At 44.4% G+C, this 19,712-nt stretch overlaps 1 protein-coding gene across 6 annotated transcripts in view; it reads right to left on the reverse strand.

Annotated features, from left to right (window-relative positions):
• Window positions 1–19,712, reverse strand: part of GGNBP2 (gametogenetin binding protein 2) — a 70,457-nt gene that overhangs the window by 29,055 nt on the left and 21,690 nt on the right. For all 6 annotated transcript variants that reach the window (XM_032214930.1, XM_032214933.1, XM_032214935.1 and 3 more), the window contains exons 3-6: window positions 13,457–13,537; window positions 10,022–10,275; window positions 6,080–6,178; window positions 1,924–2,037 (exon numbers count right to left, since the gene is read on the reverse strand). In XM_032214930.1, the coding sequence (XP_032070821.1) occupies window positions 1,924–2,037; window positions 6,080–6,178; window positions 10,022–10,275; window positions 13,457–13,537 (548 nt within the window). The remainder of the gene's footprint in view (window positions 1–1,923; window positions 2,038–6,079; window positions 6,179–10,021; window positions 10,276–13,456; window positions 13,538–19,712) is intronic.

The following is a 19,712-nucleotide window of genomic DNA, read 5'->3' on the forward strand; positions in this document are numbered from 1 at the left end:
GTGAGATTAGAACTGCTGAACTGCAGATAACAGTCAGCTGAAGTGGCCTGCAGTACTGCACCCTAACCACCACGCCACCTCGGACAATTACATCTCAAAACAATTTAATGAAATTAGTAGTAAATATTCACTGAATTACAGTATGTAATCTATGAAATAGTGAATTTTAAGCAGTGAGCAAATTCTTTATTTACTCGTATTTTATTTTCCATCCACTGTGGGTTTTTTCTCTTTTTCTTCCTTTTTTGTTTGTTTGTTCAATTACTTATTTTATTCTTTAAGTGTTTAAAAGAAGGAGGGAAAAGAGATCGAGAAGAGAAGGAGGAAAGAAAAGAAGGAAAGAAAGAGAGAGAGAGAAACATACACACTGCATACTTTTTCTGGCTTTAAAACACACACACACACAAACAGGTACCTCTTGTGGTGTCCAACCCAAAATGGTGAATCAAGTATAGGTAGTCCTCAACTTACAACACTTCATATAATGACCGTTCGACATGGCAATGAAAGAAGTGACTTATGACCATTTTCACCCTTACAACCTTTGCAGCATCCCCATGGTCACGGGATCAAAATTCAGATGATTGGCAACTGGCCTCATATTTACGACGGTTGCAGTGTCCCCCGGGGGCGTGTGATCTCCTTTTGTGACTTTCTGGGGAAGTCCATGGGGAAGTCAGATTCACTTAACAACCATGCTACTAACTTAACAACTGCAGCGATTCGCTTAGCAACTGTGCCAAGAAAGGTTGGAAAGTGGGGCCAAACTCACTTAACAAACGTCTCACTTAGCAAGAGAATTTTGGGAATTTCTGTTGTGGCTGTAAGTCGAGGACTACCTGGAAAGGGGTTTGTAGACTCACGGGATGCTGCCACAGATTAAAAGCTTCTGTGTTGTTGTTCAGTTGGCTGTGTTGTGGCCCGTCAGTGGCCAGTGGAGCTAGCAGAAGATTCGGACAGTGAGGAGGTTGAGGAGGAACATGGGCCAGTCCTGGAGTCTGGGGAAGGCTCTGATGAGGGCTCTGATGTCAGAGGCAGAGAGGGGGCCAGAGCCATATGCCAGTTATCAGCTGCCTTCGGAGTCAGACATCAGTGAGACAGGCAAACAGCTGGAGTCTGTTCCCAGTGTGTGCATGCGTAGAGCTGCCAGAGGAAGGGAACAGCTAAAGAACAGGGGTCGACTTGGGAGTAAGGCCACAGGTGGACGATGAATGGCCCCTCCCAGAGGGAATAAAAGAGGAGCGAAAGGGGAGTGGAGTTTGCAGGAGACAATTAGTTCGCTTAATTGGTTCGTGACTCTCCGAGGCTCCTTGCCAAGTTTTGCAGATATCGGCCTGGCAGCTCTCCAAGCCAGATAAGGTCTGTGACTGTAAATCCTCCCTTGAAAGACTTTGCTGGATGTGAAGGAGCAGAATTCACAGTCAATTAATAAAAGGGTTTTTTTGTTGGGACAAGGAGTTTGCTTCCTGCTCTTGGGAAGCCTAGGTCAGAACAGGCTGAGTTGTGTCCGAATCTTCACAACCCCAAGGACCATAGGACACCATTGTCCCCCACTGTCTCCTGGACTTTGTCCAAACTCTCATTTGTTGCGTCGATAACACCCTCTCACCATCTCATCCTCTGTGGTCCCCAGAGGATGAGATGGTCAAAGGGTGTCATCCACACAGCATACTTTCCAACTTTCCCCTCATCAGGGTCTTCTCCAAGGTGTCCTTTCTTCTCATTTGGTGGCCAAAATATTTGATCTCCAGGATATGTCCTTCCAAAGAACAGTCAGGGTGGGATTTCCTTAAAAGCTTCTGCAACTGGATTCGGCTCCTTTGAATCCACACCCCAGGGTCACCTTTGACGCACCTGTACTGACCCCACAGAGTAAAACGCAGAGGAGGAAGAGAAGGGGGTTCCCAACCTCCAGGCACTCACCTATGCTTTCGGAGGTAAGCTTCTAGTGTTTCTAACAGACAGTTAGAATCGATTAAGACTACTTCATCTCGACATTCCTGCGACATGAGTTCCCATATATCCATCCAGCAACCTCTGAAGAGGAGTAAAAAAAAGAAAGAAAGAATATTTATTTATTTAGGGAATGTACATGGCCATCCACCTCACCTGAGTAATTCTGGGTGGCTTTTAATATTAAAAAATAATACAAAGATAGATGATAGATAGATAGATAGATAGACAGACAGACAGACAGACAGACAGACAGACAGACAGACAGACAGACAGACAGATAGATGATAGATGATAGATAGATAGAGACAGACAGACAGACAGAACAGAACAGAACAGAACAATTAATCAGTGGAACAACTTGCCTCCAGAAGTTGTGATTTCCCCAACACTGGAAGTTTTTAAGATGTTGGATAGCCATTTGTCTGAAACAGTGTAGGGTTTCCTCCCTAGGCAGGGGGTTGGACTAGAAGACCTCCAAGGTCCCTTTCAACTCTACTATTGTATTGTATTGTATTGTATATAGATATAATCTGCAAAGGTCAAGTTTCCCCTTGCACATATGTGCTAGTCGTTCCTGACTCTAGGGGGCGGTGCTCCTCTCCGTTTCAAAGCCGAAGAGCCCGCGCTGTTACCTGTTTTCTAACTAGGGTGGCAGAGGCTGGGACAAGTAACGGGAGCTCACTCCGCTACGCGGTGCTAGGGATTCGAACTGTCAAACTGCCGACCTTCCTGATTGACAAGCTCAGCGTTCTTAGCCACTGAGCCACCCTTTGCAGGTATTACCACTGTGTAAATGGATGTCTTATTTTTGTGAATTCTTAAGGCCCCCCCCCCCCCTTCATAGATGCATCTTTCAAACCTTCATAAAACAGAAAATGGATTATGTGTCCCAAGAGTGGAACAACGAGGCCTCCAGCTGTGGTTATTCTGCTAAACGAATCAACAACAAAAGAAAAAAAGGAAGGAGCCACTGAGCCACCTAGCCCTCGCCTTAATTCATTTAGTGACAGTTCGAAGTTACAACCGCACTGAAAAAAGCAACTTGTGACCATTTTCACGTGACCATATTGCAGCCTCCCCAGAGTCACATGATCAAAATTCAACGGATGTGTCTCTATGACGGTTTGAAGGGCTACGGGGTTTACCTTTTGCAACTTTCTGGCAAGCAAAGTCCATTGGGCAGCCAGATTCACTTTAACAGCCATGTTACTAACTCAGGGGTCAGCAAACTGCGGCTCTGGAGCCGCATGTGGCTCTTTCCTCCCTCTGTTGCGGCTCCGTCACCGGTCAGCGCCATAATTTTGAGAGGAGCTTCCCGGGGTGGGGGTGGGGGGAAGAGAAGCACAGTGTGCCAGGAAAAGACTCTATGGCAAGGGGAGGGTTTTCCAGTTGTCTCCACAATTCATAGGGCTTTCGGTTATGACAGGTAGAGGAAAAAGGATGCCGCGCTAGGAGGACACTCTACGGTAGGGAAACTGAACTTCCGGTCAGCTCCAGAATTGAACAGGGGGCTTCCAGTTAGGACCTTTGTGGCTCCCGGTGTTTTCTTTTCTGTGGGAAACGGGTCCAAATGGCTCTTTGAGTGTTTAAGTTTCCCGACCCCTGGACTAACTGAACAACTGTAGCGATTCACTTAATAGTGGTGGCGAGAAAAAGGTCGTAAAATGGGGCAAGTCTCACTGAACAGCGATCTCACTTAGCAACAGAAACATTGGGCTCAATTGGGATCGTAAGTCGAGGACTCCCTATACTATGAAACCCCTGTCACAACTGTAAAAGGTTTTGAGACTCCCAAGTTTGAGGCTTGGGAGTCTCAAACCCGGTTGCCGGCTTTCCAGCCGACCAGCCCAGCCTCTTCACCCACTGCGCCGCCCTATTTCAGAAACAAACAATTCAATATTTTCTGGTATGGTTTTACCTGCTGGCTCCCTGGAAAGGTCCATAGTAGAAAGTGATCCTACATTTGGTCTCCTTCCTGTCTTCTTCGCTAGATCTCTTATCTGCACCTAACTTCTCTGTGCTCGGGGTGCTACCGTTCCCTTCGCTAGGGTATACAGCATTAAAAGAAGAATTCAGAGGTATTAGGTTAAAGGTAAAGGTTCCCCTTGCACGTATGTGCTAGTCGTTCCCGACTCTAGGGGGCAGTGCTCATCTCCGTTTCAAAGCCGAAGAGCCAGCGCTGTCCGAAGACGTCTCGGTGGTCATGTGGCTGGCATGATTCAACACCGAAGGCGCACGGAACGCTGTTACCTTCCCACCAAAGGTGGTCCCTATTTTTTTCTACTTGCATATTTTACCTGCTTTCGAACTGCTAGGTTGGCAGAAGCCGGGACAAGTAATGGGAGCTCCCTCCGTTATGGGGCGCTAGGGATTCGAACCACTGAACTGCCGACCTTTCTGATCAACAGCGCATTGCCACTGAGCCACCCTTTGCAGGTATTACCACTGTGTAAATGGATGTCTTATTTTTGTGAATTCTTAAGGCCCCCACTTCATAGATGCATCTTTCAAACCTTCATAAAACAGGAAATGGATTATGTGTCCCAAGAGTGGAACAACGAGGCCTCCAGCTGTGGTTATTCTGCTAAACTAATCAACAAAAGAAAAAGAAAAAGGGAGGAGCTGAAGAAGCTCCTTGGATGAAAAGTGAAACATCTTCAAAGAAAAAAAAAGTCCACTTAATAACTGTGGCGAGAAAGGTCATAAGATGGGGCAAAACTCACTTAACAGCGGTCTCACTTAGCAGCAGAAACGTCGGGCTCAATCGTGATCGTAAGTAGAGGACTTCCCTGTACTCTGAAACCCGATTTTTATTTTTATTTTCTTTTTAATTTTAAAAATCGTCTGTAATTTTTATTAAGAGTTCATATGGGAGGGCTGAAAATCCTCAGAAAATGTTTTGCTAGGGGGTGGGGTACAAAGGTGCTTTTTTCAAGAGGCAATTTTCTGGTTTTTCGTTGAAGACGTTTCGCTTCTCATTGAAAAAGCTTCTTCAGCTCTGACTGGATGGTGGATAACTTGCAAGTAGTATACTGTATTTTTCAGAGTATAAGATGCACTGAAGTATAAGACGCACCAAGATTTTGAAGAGGCAAATTTAAAAAAAAAGTTTTTTCACTCAGCAGACCTCCAAAAAATGGCCCGTTTTTCGCAAAAACGGGCCAGTTTTTTAATAAAAAAAGGGGCATGCATCGCCTTTAGGAGGCTTATCGAGTGCTCCTGGAGGCTGAGGGGGCAAAAATGAGCAAAAAAACAGCATGTTTTACACTTATTTTTGCCCTCCGCAGCTCCTAGGAACACTCTGGAAGCCTCCTAAAGGGTCTGCACGACCATTTTTGCAAAGGGGGCAGGGTTTCGGGAGGCCAAAAATGCTGTATTCAGTGTATAAGATGCGCCCAGATTTTCTCCCTCTTTCTTGAGGGGGAAAAAGGTGAGTCTTATACTCCGAAAAATACGGTAAATCCTCCCATTCCCCACCATCCAGTCAGAGTTGAAGAAGCTTCTTGGAGGAGAAGTGAAACGTCTTCAAAGACAAACCAGAAATCCAGTTTCCTTTTGGGGAAAAAAAAAAACGCTTTTGGGACAACCATGATTTGGATGACTGAGAATCTCCATAGGAGTTTTTTGTAGAGGGTTAAAAATATTCAATTTTATATCCCCAACGCTGTCAATTTGCAATTGCACCCTCCAAAATAAACATAATGCCTGCCCTGGTACAATTTTTGGGTGTGTGTGTGTGTGTGTGTAAAAATATCACTTAAATGGATTAAATTGCTCGTTTTGGCTCATCATCCTGGCTGGCTAGGGAAGATCCCAACTGTGCCATCAAGGGGCAATTATAGCTGCCAACATTTAACCACAAGTTTTTACGCTCCTGATTTTCCAACCTACACAAACGCAGGCCTTGTTAGAGAAAGTCTGTTTTTAACTCTGCTTTTTTTAACCTTGCGGCTCGATGCCAGCGGGCACAAAAGCACCATTGTTTCGTCCATTTCTGCTTTCTTTCTACGTCCATCAGTTTACCGACTAAGCTACTTCCTGCAGAGGGGCGTGCTAAGGTGTGCTAAAAAAACCCATCTGACTGGCACCCGTTGCACAAGCGTGGCTTTGTATTTACACTTACCCCAAGGGCTTCGGTTTGTGAGTGTCCAACGAATGCAGTTGGCACCGCTTGTTCTTCTTACTTTTCGGAATTGCGTCAATCATTTCATTTAATTTGGACCTTTTGGGGGGAAAGGGGGAGAAGAGGGGGGGGCGGGTTAAAGCATTTTGGATAAAAATATGGTGGATTATGCAAAATGTTCTTTAAAAAAAGGATAAAGTTTACCCTTCAGTTATTTTTCTTAGGTATAATTACTGATTGTACAGTTGTAGAGATTAACCTGATTTTGCATTTAATAACCGCAGCAAGACTGCTGGTGGTGCAATACTGGAAGAAGGAAGACTTGCCTACTATTCAAGAATGGACATTGAAAGTAACAAACCTAGCAGAGATGGCTAAAATATCAGCATATCTCAAGGACCACTCAAATGAGAGATATAAACTGGAGTGGAGAAGATGGATTGACTATACTCAAAATAAATAAGGGGCTAAGAAATTCCAGATAGCTTACGACTGAAGAAACAAGGAATGATATAATCTGTTTAGAGCTAGCCTAGCAAAGAGGAGTTAAAGGTCAAATGAAAGATGATACTAACATTTATCTTAGAATATCTTTGTTAAAGATTTATACCCTGTATTGGTTCTGGGAAGCGGGGGGGGGGGGAACGGACGGACGGACACTGGGGATGGGTGTGTGGGGAGGTTAGGGGGAGGGAGGTAAACATTTGTAAAAGTTTTTTTTTTCAAAATTTTCAATAAACCTCTGACTGCACAGGTAGTCCTCAATTTACAACTGCTCATTTAGTGACTGTCCAAAGTGAGAAATTAGGGGATATGGGGATATCCAATATCTCAGGGGTTGCCACAAAGAAGAGGGAGTCAAGCTATTCTCCAAGGCACCTGAGGGCAGGACAAGAAGCAATGGGTGGAAACTAATCAGAGAGAAGCAACTTAGAACTGAGTAGAAATTTCCTGTCAGTTAGAACAATTAATCAGTGGAATAGAAGTTGCCTCCAGAAGTTGTGAATGCCCCAACACTGGAAGTCTTTAAGAAGATGTTGGATAGCCATTTGTCTGAAACGGTAGAGGGTTTTCTGCCTAGGCAGGGGGTTGGGCTAGAAGACCTCCAAGGTCCCTTCCAACTCTGCTATTGTATTGTATTGTAAGAATACAATACATACTTACGACCATTGCATTGTTTCCCCTGTGGTCATGTGATCAAAATTCAGACACTTGGCAACTGATTCGTATTTGTGACAGTAACAGAGTCCTGGGGTCATGTGATTTCCTTTTGTGACCTTCTGACAAGCAAAGTTGAGAGGGAAACCAGATTCACTTAACAAGAGTGCCACTGAACTGAACAACTGCCATGTTTCACTTAACAACTGTGGCGAGAAAGCTCCTGAAATGGGGCAAAACTCACTTAACAACTGGCTTGCTTAGCAACATAAATTTTGGGCTCATTTGTGGTCATAAATCTAGGACTGCCTGCGTTTTGAACAGATTCACAAGAGTTGGAAGGGACCTTGTAGGTCATCTAGTCCAACCCTTTGCCCAAGCAGGAGACCTTACGCCATTTCTGAGAGATGGCAGTTCAATCTCTCCTTGAAAGCCTCCAGGGATAAACCTCTCACAATTTCTAAAGGCAACTTCTGTTCCATTGGTGGTTTGTTCCCACTGTCAGAAAATGCCTCCTAAATCATTTGTATGATGTCGACATCTATCTTGGGATTGTGGCTAGCGTGAGGTTTAGGCGTGGACTATGTAGTAACCTGTGGGTAAAGGAGTGGCGTAAACCACGTAGGAAACCACAGTTTGCCCCAAAAAATCAAGACACGGCAAGATGCAACCGGAGGTTAATCGATGGTTATTTCTCTATTCCAGACTCCGGCCGATTCTAGAGTGGCCACAAATGAGGCCCCTCTAGGCACCATGTATCTGTGGTTCTTTTTCTCCTCTGCATAGAAAGCAGCATCTTTTTTTATGTTTTATTTACATTACTTTCAATTTCCATCAAACAGCAGGTGATCTGGGTAGAATTATTTGAACAGTCACAATCCACATATTTGTTGTTATATTCATCACAATATTACATACAACCATCATCTTTAAATTCTTTCCACCTTAACTTTTCCTCTTTTTTTATATCTCCTCCTTTCTAACTTCTATTTCTATTCTCTGAGCATTGATAAAATACATCCCCCATTGAAAAATATTCAGTTTCTTCTTTATCCTTAATAGGAAGTGTTAATCTGTCCATTTCTGCGCATTCTAGATTTTTTTTTAAATTACATTCTCATCTGATGGAATCTCATCGTTTTTCCATTGTTATGCAAATGCAATTCTGGCTGCAGTTAGTATACAGTATGTAAAACCAGATATATAGTCTTTTTATCATATTTTTCTGGTAGGATGCACAACAAAAATGCCTCTGGTTTCAAACCCATATGCTGCTTTATCATTTTTTTTCCAACCAAATATGTATTTTTGTCCAATATCTTTTAGCTCTTGGGCAGCTAAAAAAAAGCTGAATTGGGCAGCCTCTTAAATTTGATAGAAAAGGGATGAGCATCTATGGCCCTTTTTACAACCTGTGGACCAATTCCCAGAATTTCCGAGCCAGTTTATAATTTGTAAAGGGCCCGTAGTTGAAACGGTATAGGGTTTCCTGCCTAGGCAGGGGGTTGGACTAGAAGATCTCCAAGGTCCCTTCCAACTCTGCTATTGTATTGTATTACTCACCTGTGTGATAGAATGAATACGTAGGTAGATAGATGGATGGGTGGATGAATAGAATTGAGGGAAGGAGGGATGGATGAATACAGGAAGGATGGATACACTTAGTCCTCGGCTGACGATCATAATTGACCCCAAAATTTATGTTGCTAAGTGAGAAATTTGTTAAGTGAGCTTTGCCCCATTTTACGACTTGCCACAGTTGTTAAGTCACTCACTGCAGTTGATACATTAGCAACCCCAGTTAAGAGATTCTGGTTGACTTTACTGGTCAGGAAAAGGTCGTAAAACGGGGCAAAACTCACTTAACAGTGGTCTCACTTAGCAACAGAAACGCTGGGCTCAATTGGGATCGTAAGTCAAGGACTCCCTATACTCTGAAACCCCTGTAACAACTGCAAAGAAACCTAAACAATTGTAGTGATTCACTTAACAACAGTGGCAAGAAAGATCGTAAGATGAAGCAAAACTCATTTAACAACTGTTTTGCTTCGCAACATAAATTTTGGGGTTTCACTGCGGTCGTAAATCGAGGACATCTTATATGGAGAGAGTTTTATGAAGGCTTTCCTTTTTTTAAAAAAAGAAATCTTCCCATGCTACTCCTGAGTGATTTGGCAAGATGCTGGCTCTTGTTGTGGCCCGCCAGCAGAGCTGGCAGCAGATTCGGACAGTGAGGAGGTTGGGGAGGAACCTGGGCCAGTAGTGGAGCCTGGGGAAGACTCTGATGAGGGCTCTGTGTCAGAGGCAGAGAGGGGGCCAGAGCCGTATGCCAGTTATCAGCTGCCTTCGGAGTCAGACATCAATGAGGCAGACGAACAGCTGGAGCCTGTTCCCAGTGTGCGTGCACACAGAGTTGCCAGAGATGAAGGAAACATCTAAAGAACAGGGGTCGACTTGGGAGTAAGGCCCCAGGTGAACGGTGAATGGCCCCGCCCAGAGGAAATAAAAGAGGAGCGAAAGGGGAGGGGAGTTTTCAGGAGACAATTAGTTCGCTTAATTGGTTGGTGACTCTCCGAGGCTCCTTGCCAAGTTCTGCAGATATTCCCCTGGCAGCTCTCCAAGCCAGATAAGGTCTGTGACCGTAAATCCTCCCTTGAAAGACTTTGATGGATGTGAATGAGAGGAATACACAGCAACTTAGTAAAAAGGGTTTTTTTGTCAGGACAAGGAGTTTGCTTCCTGCTCTTGGGAAGCCTCGGTCAGCACAGCCCTCAGTGACCTTACCCATGAACGTAGAAAAGTGTGTAAAGCTTCTTTGCATCCCTCATGCAGCTCGGAGTGACAGAGAGGACTCCCTTGGATCCGACCGTGAGGGGCTCGAGAGCGGGATTGCCGGACTCAACCAGCTGAGAAAAGAGGCGCTCCACGCTACGGCGGCAGCCGACGCAGGGGACAAGCTGAGAAAGGGCGCTCAGGACTTCGCGTGAGGTCACCATCATAGCGATACTCAAATCTTGCTGCTTCAGCATGCTATGCCTCTGCAGGGAGGGGGAAAGCAAGGAAATTCTTTAACATAACGGTTCAAGGCAACAGCGACCATCATAGGTTGGAAAGTATCATTTGGTTGTTGTTTTTTAAATATATTTTTGATTATTATTTTTTAATTTATACATTTACCGTATATTTCAGAGTATAAGACGCACCTTTTTCCCTCAAAAAAGAGGCTTAAAATCTGGGAGTGTCTTATACCCACTTTGCCAAAATGTCCGTGTATAGCCTTTAGGAGGCTTCCAGAGTGCTCCTGGGGCCTGGGGAGGGCAGAACTGAGTGAAAAGCGGGCCATTTTTTGCTCAATTTTGCCCTCATCAGCCCCCGGGAGCACTGTATAAGCCTCCTAAAGGCTATGCGTGCCCTTTTCTTAAGAAAAAATGGGCCTGTTTTCACAAAAAACGGGCTGGTTTTTGCTCGTTTTTGGACCCCCACCCCATCCCCCAGGCGTGACCCGTCAAAACCGCGTTCCACAAAAGCGCGGTCGACGAAATCGCGTATGTGACGTCATCACAACGCGACGAAAAAGATCGAAAAATTGAAATAAAAATTAAATTACAGCAAGCCGATTCACATAAAGGTAAGCGTTAGGTTAAGGGTTAGGGTTAGGTTTACAGCGTTAGCGTTACGTTTAGCGTTAGGTTAAGGGTTAGCGTTAGGTTAAGGGTTAGGTTTAGGGTTAGGTTTGGGGGGGTTAGGGGAAGGTTTTCGCTTTATTTTTACATTTTTCGATCTTTTTCGTCGCGCTGTGATGACGTCACATACGCGCTTTTGTCGACCGCGATTTTGTCGTCCGCGGTTTTGTGGTGGAACCCCCCCAGGAGCACTCTATAAGCCTCCTAAAGGCTATTCATGCCCTTTTTGGAAAGAAAAAAAAAAACCAACCCATTTTCACGAAAATGGGCCATTTCTGGGAGGTCTGCAGAGTGCAAAAACTTTTTTTTTAATCTGCCTCTTCAAAATCTTGGTGTGTCTTATACTCTGAAAAATACGGTATATTGTCTGTGAACAGAGTTGGTTCTGGGTATCATTCATATTAATCCAATCCACAATAACAATATTCATTATCTGTATCACATTTCTGAAATATACCGTATTTTTCGGATTATAAGACGAACCTTTTTCTCCCCTAAAAGAGGGTGAAAATTTGGGTGCACTGAATGTTATGTACTGAATATACACTGAATGTAGCCCCACCCACCCACAGGCCCCCACCCTTTGGCCTCTGCCTCCCAGCAATTTACCTCCTTGCAGCAAAGGGGGGGGGGAAATGGGGCTTATGGAGGCTGCAATAGGTTATAGCAGTGTTTCTCAACCTTGGCAACTTGAAGATGTCTGAACCTCAATTCCCAGAATTCCCCAGCCAGCGAATGCTGGCTGGGGAATTCTGGGAGTTGAAGTCCAGGCATCTTCAAGTAGCCAAGATTGAGAAACACTGGGCTATAGCAATCCCTGCAGCCTGAAACAGCTGATGATCGGGCTTGTGGAGGCTGCAATAGGCTATAGCAATCCCTGCAGCCTGAAACAGCTGGGAGGCAGAGGCAGGTTTTTTTTTTCTTGTGCTAATCAGCCTGTTTGCTGCAAGGAGATAAGTCAATAACTATAAATGCCTATAAAATGTTCAAATTATTAGATTTATTTTTAAAAAAATATTTATTATTGTTCTAGACAGCTTAACAAAATGAAGAAGCTTTTTAAAATAAATGCTTGATCTGAAGAGGCCCAGTGCTATGGTATCTTCTTTTAAATAGCAGAGAATAACATATACTTCCAGGAAGCGCATTAATTTTAACAGCATCTGTACAAGTATAGTCTGAAATGTAACACTACAAACAATGTATATTGTCTGCACTGTTTGCTGTTTGTTGCAAGGAGGCAAACTGCTGGGAGGCAGAGGCAGATATTTTTCCCTTGTTTTCCTCCCCAAAAGCTAGGTGCGTCTTATACTTTGGAGCATCTTATACTCCGAAAAATACAGTAAGTAATCCTTATTATATTGTTCAAACATATATATTCAAAAAATGCCTAACTCCTCATCTTTATCTCTACTTTCATCTATATCTTTCTTGTTCTATCTAAACCTCTATTATATATGAACAAGTTTCATTTATATTGAAAATATAAAGTTTACGCTAACATTGTTAATAATCTCTATCACATTTATCAAGTTTATATAATTGTCAGCCTCTGCTTTGCTGCTGTTTCAGCTGCCATTGAAATGGGGAGGGAGGGCATGGTATTTGGGAGGGGTTTACTAATTGTGCTGGAGGAAGCTTCTGGAGTTCTGCTGCCTGTCGGACTGCGCATGCGGAGGAGGTTCCCGCCAAGGCCAACGGCACCGACATTCCATCTTGGTGATGCCTTTTGAAGTTATCTCACACCTGACACTTGGGAGAATTATGATTGGACTGCAACTGGGATGCCAAGGGGTGGGGAATGGGTTATTTTATATATCACTCGCTTTCGCGCCTAAATAATCAGTCTTCGCTTTGCTACACTTCTGATCATTTATAATTAGTAAAAGTACACTTGATTTCTATCAATGGAGTCTCGTGGTATTCTTTCCTAATTACTCAATGAAGACGTGCTGACAATAATCCTCATTATATTGTACAGCTCCTCTTTAGTGCTTCAATGCGTCTTATAGTCCGAAAAATACGGTACTTTAGCCTCCAGTCCCGTAATCGTTGTTATGATTTTAAAGCCCCAGCACTTGGATCTTGCTGTGACCCGTCAAAACCGCGGAGGACAAAATCGCGCTCGACGAAAGCGCGCATTTGACGTCATCACAGCGCGACGAAAAAAATTAAAAATTGAAATAAAAATAAAATTAAAGCAAGCCGATTCACATAAAGGTAAGGGTTAGGGTTAGGGTTAGGTTTAGAGCGTTAGGGTTACGTTTAGCGTTAGGTTAAGGGTTAGCGTTAGGTTTAGCGTTAGGTTAAGGGTTACGTTTAGGGTTAGATTTAGGGTTAGGTTAAGGGTTAGGTTTAGGGTTAGGTTTGGGGGGGGTTAGGGTAAGGTTTTCGCTTTATTTTTACATTTTTCGATCACAGCGCGATGTTTTCGTCGCGCTGTGATGACGTCAAGTGCGCGCTTTCGTCGAGCGCGATTTTGTCCTCCGCGGTTTTGTGGTGGAACCGGATCTTGCAATGCAAGGCAATACCATACCTGAATGAACTGCTTCAATTGGCCTCCACTGTGCTGATGCCCATCGAGGTTCAGCATGTTATCAGGAAACTCCATCACCATCTGCATGAGAAGAACAACGTGGACAGTTGAGTTCTGGGGTCAGGTGGAAGCAGACACCGGAGATCACGTGTGCCATTTGTACGGCTTCTCCCACTGTAGGTCTTTTGCCCCAGGGATGTATGTCGTTAGATAAGACACACGCACGTTAGTGTCTATGGAGATTCTCAGTCATCCAGACTCATGGTTGACCCAAAGGTGCTTTAATTCAAGAGGCAACTGGACAATCTTTGCTTTTCCTTGAAGACGTTTCACTTCTCATTCAAGAATAGCAATAGCAATAGCAGTTAGACTTATATACCGCTTCATAGGGCTTTCAGCCGTCTCTAAGCGGTTTACAGAGTCAGCATATTGCCCCCAACAACAATCCGGGTCCTCATTTTACCCACCTCGGAAGCATGGAAGGCTGAGTCAACCCTGAGCCGGTGAGATTTGAACAGCCGAACTGCTGAACTGCAGTCAGCCTGCAGTGCTACATTTAACCACTGCGCCACCTCGGCTCTGAAGCTTCTTCAGCTCTGACCAGATAGTGTGGAATGGAAGGAGTTTGCATTCCTTCTGTCTGTAAACCTCCAGGTGGACTCAAGGACTCTCTAAAAGGATGCAAATGACCAAGGAGTATAAACCCTTCCGTTCCTCACCATCCAGTCAGAGCTGAAGAAGCTTCAAGTGGCCTCAATGACTCTCTAAAAAGGATGCAAATGACCAGCTGTCTGCAAGGAGTATAAACCCTTCCATTCCCCACCATCCAGTCAGAACTGAAGAAGCTTAGTATACTAGGTTAGATACGATGTGTTAGATTTCAATGTAATGCGATTTCACATGTATACTGTTTTTCTTTAATTTCTCTGTAAAAATAAGATAAGTTAAGTACATTGATATATAATATAGTGGAAATACACCAAGGGGAGGAGGAGTGGGATAGAAGAAAGATGGGTAGAGAGGGCGGGAGAGAGGATGGGAGGGAGGGTGAGAAGGAAGGGAGGGAGTGGATCGGGAGAGAGGAGTGGTAGAGGGAGAGGGGAAGTAGGGTAGAGGGGGATGATGGAGGGAAGATAGAAAGTTGGAGGGGGGTGGAAGAAAGAGGTGTACAGATAGTGGAAAAGGTATATTGGGTTTCTATTTTGGGGGGTATTGTTGACAAGAGGAATTGCTGCGATTATTGTTTAATGTTGTATGGCTCCGGCTATGCACAGTATATATGTGAGTGTATGAAAATGAAAAAATGGAAAATAAAAACCTTTTATAGAAAAAAAAAAGAAGTGAAGAAGCTTCAAGTGGCCTCAATAACTCTCTAAAAAGGATGCAAATGACCAGCTGTCTGCATGGAGTATAAATCCTTCCATTCCCCACCATCCAGTCAGAGCTGAAGAAGCTTCTTGGATGAGAAGCGAAACATCTTCAAAGAAAAACCAAGAAAGTCCAGTTGCCTCTTGAAAAAGCACCTTTGGGACAACCATGACCTGGATAACTGAGAATCTCTACAGACTTTTAGCTATACAATTAGGGATGAACACCCTTTGGTGTGGGAGTAGGAATGGATTTCCAGAGGAAAAAAATTGCAGGAACCAGGAGCACCACTCAGGTGGCCTTGAGGACACAGTCAAACCTCGAAGTGGCCTCAATGTCTCTCTAAATAGGATGCAAATGGCCAGCTGTCTGCAAAGAGTATAAACCCTTCCATTCCCCACCATCCAGTCACAGCGGAAGAAGCTTCTTTGAGGAGAAGCGAAAGGGATTCAAAGCAAAACAAGGAAGTCCACTTGCCTCTTGAAAAAGCATCTTTGGGACAACCATGACCTGGATATGACTGAGAGTCTCCATAGGCATCTATTGAGCAAACACCGTCCTTCCTTAGACACAAAGCCAGTTGAGCATCTTTGGGCGATGTCAAAATTGAACAGTCATCTCTCAACAAGGGGGACGGACGGACAGGGGGGACGGGATGGACAACATCATCATCTATCTCCAGTCTACAACACAGTCCTTTCAAGAGTTCCAAGAAGGCTCCACACACCCATTTGCACCACTCAGGTGACCCTGAAGACACAGATAAACCTCCAAGTGGCCTCAATGACTCTCTAAAAGGATGCAAATGACCCAGTTGTCTGCAAGGTGTATAAATTGTTCCATTCCCCACCATCCAGTCAGAACTGAAGGAGCTTCAAGTGGCCTCAATGACTCTCTAAAAGGATGCAAATGACCAGCTGTCTGCAAGGAATATAAACCCTTCCGTTCCTCACCATCCAGTCAGAGCTGAAGAAGCTTCTTGGATGAGAAGCAAAACGTCTTCAAAGAAAATCCAGAAAGTCCAGTTGACTCTTGAAGAAAAATACCTTTGGGACAACCATGACCTGGATAGGATTCAGAATCTCCGCAGACCTCAAGCCAACTATGCTGGTTGAGGAATTTGGAGAGTTTGAAGTCATAAACCTGTCAAGGTTGGCCTCCCCTTATCTGGATGGTCACGAAGAGTCGATACCCATTTGATGGTACATCACCTACCCATAGATCAGAGGTTGCATCTGAATGTGAAAATCCAGACCTGTTCAGGTGTCCCTCGACTTACGACCACAGTTGAGCCAACATTCTTCTCACTAAGCGGGATATTTATTGAGTTTTGACCCATTTTACGAACTTTCTTGCCGCGGTTGTTAAGCGAATCCCTGCAGTTGTTGAGTTATTAACACTGGTTTTGTTATGGGAATCTGGTTTCCCCATTGACTTTGCTCGTCAAGAAGGTCACCAAAAAAAAGGATCACACAGCCCCGGGACGCTGCAACCTGGGATGGGATTCAGCCGGTTCGCACCGGTTCGGGCGAAACTGAGGTTAATTTTGCATCTGGTTTGCTGAACTGGCTGGCCCCGCCCATTGCGGAGTCTCCACGCAACCCATTAATCATGCCAGCAAAGTGCAGGGCCCGTGCAGAGGCTCCAGGAGGGCAAAAAACAGGCCTATTGGAAGTACCAGAAGTCTGAAAACGGGCCTGTTTCTGGCCTCTGGAGCCTGGGGAGGGTGAAAACAGCCCCCCCCTGCCACGGTTTAGGAGGCCGTGTAGGCCACGCCCACCCTGGTCACGCTCACCAAGCAACGGGGCAGAGAACCTGCTGCTAACATTTCTGAATCCCACCCATGGCTGCAACCAACATGAATGCGTTCCTCTGAATTTAGGTCACATGACCCTGGGGATGCTGCAACGGTCGTAAGTGTGAAAAATGGTCATAAGTCACTTTCCCCCCAGAAGTGTAACTTCGAACGGCCACTAAACAAACTGGTTTGTAATTCAAGGGCTACCTGTAGGCCGTGCTGACCTTGCTTGCATCTCAACCTTGAAGAGTTGAGTTGTAAAAGGAGCAACAGGTGGCTAAGCCTCATGACTTTAGGGAGCGCGCACAATCTCAAGGTCCCCGTGGCTTCTTAAAGGGACCACGACAGCATGCATCCTGGCAGCACTCTTTCGAATCACTCTGCCCCTTTAAGGACTGTCGTGGTGCCCCTTGTCTTGTTACGCAGCAGCCTCTTTTGCTTTTGAACGTGGACAGAAATGCTCGCACTGCCACAAATCCACGAAGACTCCAGAAAGTTTATGGAGTTACAGGGCGTCGCTGAATAACCGTTCAAAGTTATGTTGGACACCTCCCTTCCCAAGTGTTACTTGACGACCTGATATTTAAGTTACAATGATCACGTGCACACAACCCGGTCACGTCAATGGTGAAATTCAATTTTTTTTTTACTAGCGGTTCTGTGGACATGGCTTGGTGGGTGTGGCAGGGGAAGGATACTGCCGTGTGTAGCAGCTGCCAAAAAAGCCAACAAAAAAGCCAACACAGTTCTAGGCTGCATCAACAGAGGGAGAGAATCAAGATCACGTGAAGTGTTAATACCACTTTATAAGGCCTTGGTAAGGCCACACTTGGAATACGGCATTCAGTTTTGGTTGCCACGATATAGAAAAGATGCGGAGAATCTAGAAAGAGTGCAGAGAAGAGCAACAAAGAGGATTAGGGGGACTGGAGGCTAAAACATATGAGGAACGGTTGCAGGAACTGGGCATGGCTAGTTTAATGAAAAGGAGGACTAGGAGTGACATGATAGCAGTCTTCCAATATCTCAGGGGTTGCCCCAAAGAAGAGGGAGCCAAACTATTCTCCAAAGCACCTGAGGGTAGAACAAGAAGCAATGGGTGGAAACTAATCAAGGAGAGAAGCAACTTAGAACTAAGGAGAAATTTCCTGACAGTTAGAACAATGAATCAGTGGAACAGAAGTTGCCTCCAGAAGTTGTGAATGCTCCAGCACTGGAAGTCTTTAAGAAGATGTTGGATAGCCATTTGTCTGAAATGGAATAGGGTTTCCTGCCTAGGCAGGGGGTTGGACTAAAAGACCTCCAAGGTCCCCTCCAGTTCTGTTAAGATGCTGTCCAAATTTTGCAAATAAGCAAACAAATGATTTTAACAATGTAACAAGACGATATAATTTCACTAATGTGATAATCAAAAATGTTATTGTGAGTTGGATTAAAATGGAAAAAATGGGTAAGAACTGAAGCACTAAAGAGGAGTTGTATAATATAATGAAAATTATATAAACTCTGGGGGGCAATTATGGTCGTAAGTCGAGAACTATCTTATCCATCTTAATTTTGGATTGAGAGCTGCCCAGATATGGTTGAAAGACGGACAGCTTTATACATGTTTGAAATAAATGTTTAAGGGCTAAGAAGACGCTGGTCAGGTGCCTGCTCCCAACTAACCCTTGCCCCCAGTGCCAAATCCCTGGATTTCTCAAATTGTCCTTTGAGAAGATCAAAGGTCTTCGGGGAAGGATCTTGCCGGCTTCTTCTCTAGCACAAAGCAAAGACCTTTGACCTAATCCAACATTCCTCCGTCTTACGTCACAAGCAAAGGTGCCCTTTCTTTGCAAGCACACTCTGGCCCTATGAACAACTCTCCGGGATTAGGAAAACTGCCCCAAAGCTGCCTTCTAACAATGCAGGACATCTTAAAGCTTATCTATCTATCTATCTATCTATCTATCTATCTATCTATCTATCTATCTATCTATCTATCTATCTATCATCTATCTATCATCTATCTATCGCTGTGTGTGTGTGTGTGTGTGTGTGTGTGTGTGTGTGTGTTTGTGTGTGTGTGTGTGGTGAGATTCAAATAATTTAACAACCGGTTCTCTGCCCTAATGACCAGCTGGGTAGGCGTGGCTCGGTGGTCATGTGACCGGGTGGGCGTGGCCAACTCAACGTCACTCAGCTCGATGGGCGCTTCGCCTTAGCTGTGACAATGTAATAAGGGTTAAATGGAAAGGCAGTTTCTGTAAGCAAGGCAATAATGATGAGGCTAGAAACAACGCCAGAATGTTTCCTTCCTGCCTTCCTTACAGGATTAGCCCTGCAAAGTGGAAAAAACACAAAATGAGATTTCTTCCAACAACTGGCTCTCCGGACTGTTTGGAAAGTTAACAACCGGTTCTCCCGAATAGGTGCGCACTGGCTGAATCCCACCACTAGTGTGTGTGTGTGTGTGTGTGTGTGTGTGTGTGTGTGTGTTCTAGCATAACTCTGGAACGCCTCGAGCTATCAAACCTGATACATAAATGACTTACACCCTGGAAAAAAACACTGTGGGGTAAGACACCCCTAACACCCCTTGAGGTGTGTGTTCTGTTAAGATACAGGCTGTTGTGCCTTTAAATGGCTTCTACTGTACTGCCGTAAAATGGCTTCTGCTGCATAGCGCTGTGGAGTTGCCATGGTAAGGGCTTCACAGTACTCCACAAGGGGGATCCCTCTGGTAAGGGGGAAAATCCAACATTAGAAATTATGTTTCGTCCGGACATTTTCCCTCTATAAATAAATACCCGGGCAACGCCGGCCTATCGGCTAGTAATAAATAATGAAACCCGATAAATTTTTATTGATCAAATAAAAATTGGTGTCTTCGAACAGCTGGGGAAAATGCTGAGATGTGGGGGAAAATAGCCACATTGAAATTTAATGCTTAAGACCAGAATTTTCATCTAAAATTGCTTGCATAGCAAGCAAGATCATGTAAGTAGACCTGATTTCATGGTCATTTTTATTGTGGTACTTAATAGAACTAATTCCCACAACACTGTCCAATTATTTACTAAGACTGTATTGCTATTATTCTTCTCATCC

The sequence above is a fragment of the Thamnophis elegans genome, chromosome 4 (assembly GCF_009769535.1).
Source record: "Thamnophis elegans isolate rThaEle1 chromosome 4, rThaEle1.pri, whole genome shotgun sequence".
Classification (NCBI taxonomy): Eukaryota; Metazoa; Chordata; class Lepidosauria; order Squamata; family Colubridae; genus Thamnophis; species Thamnophis elegans.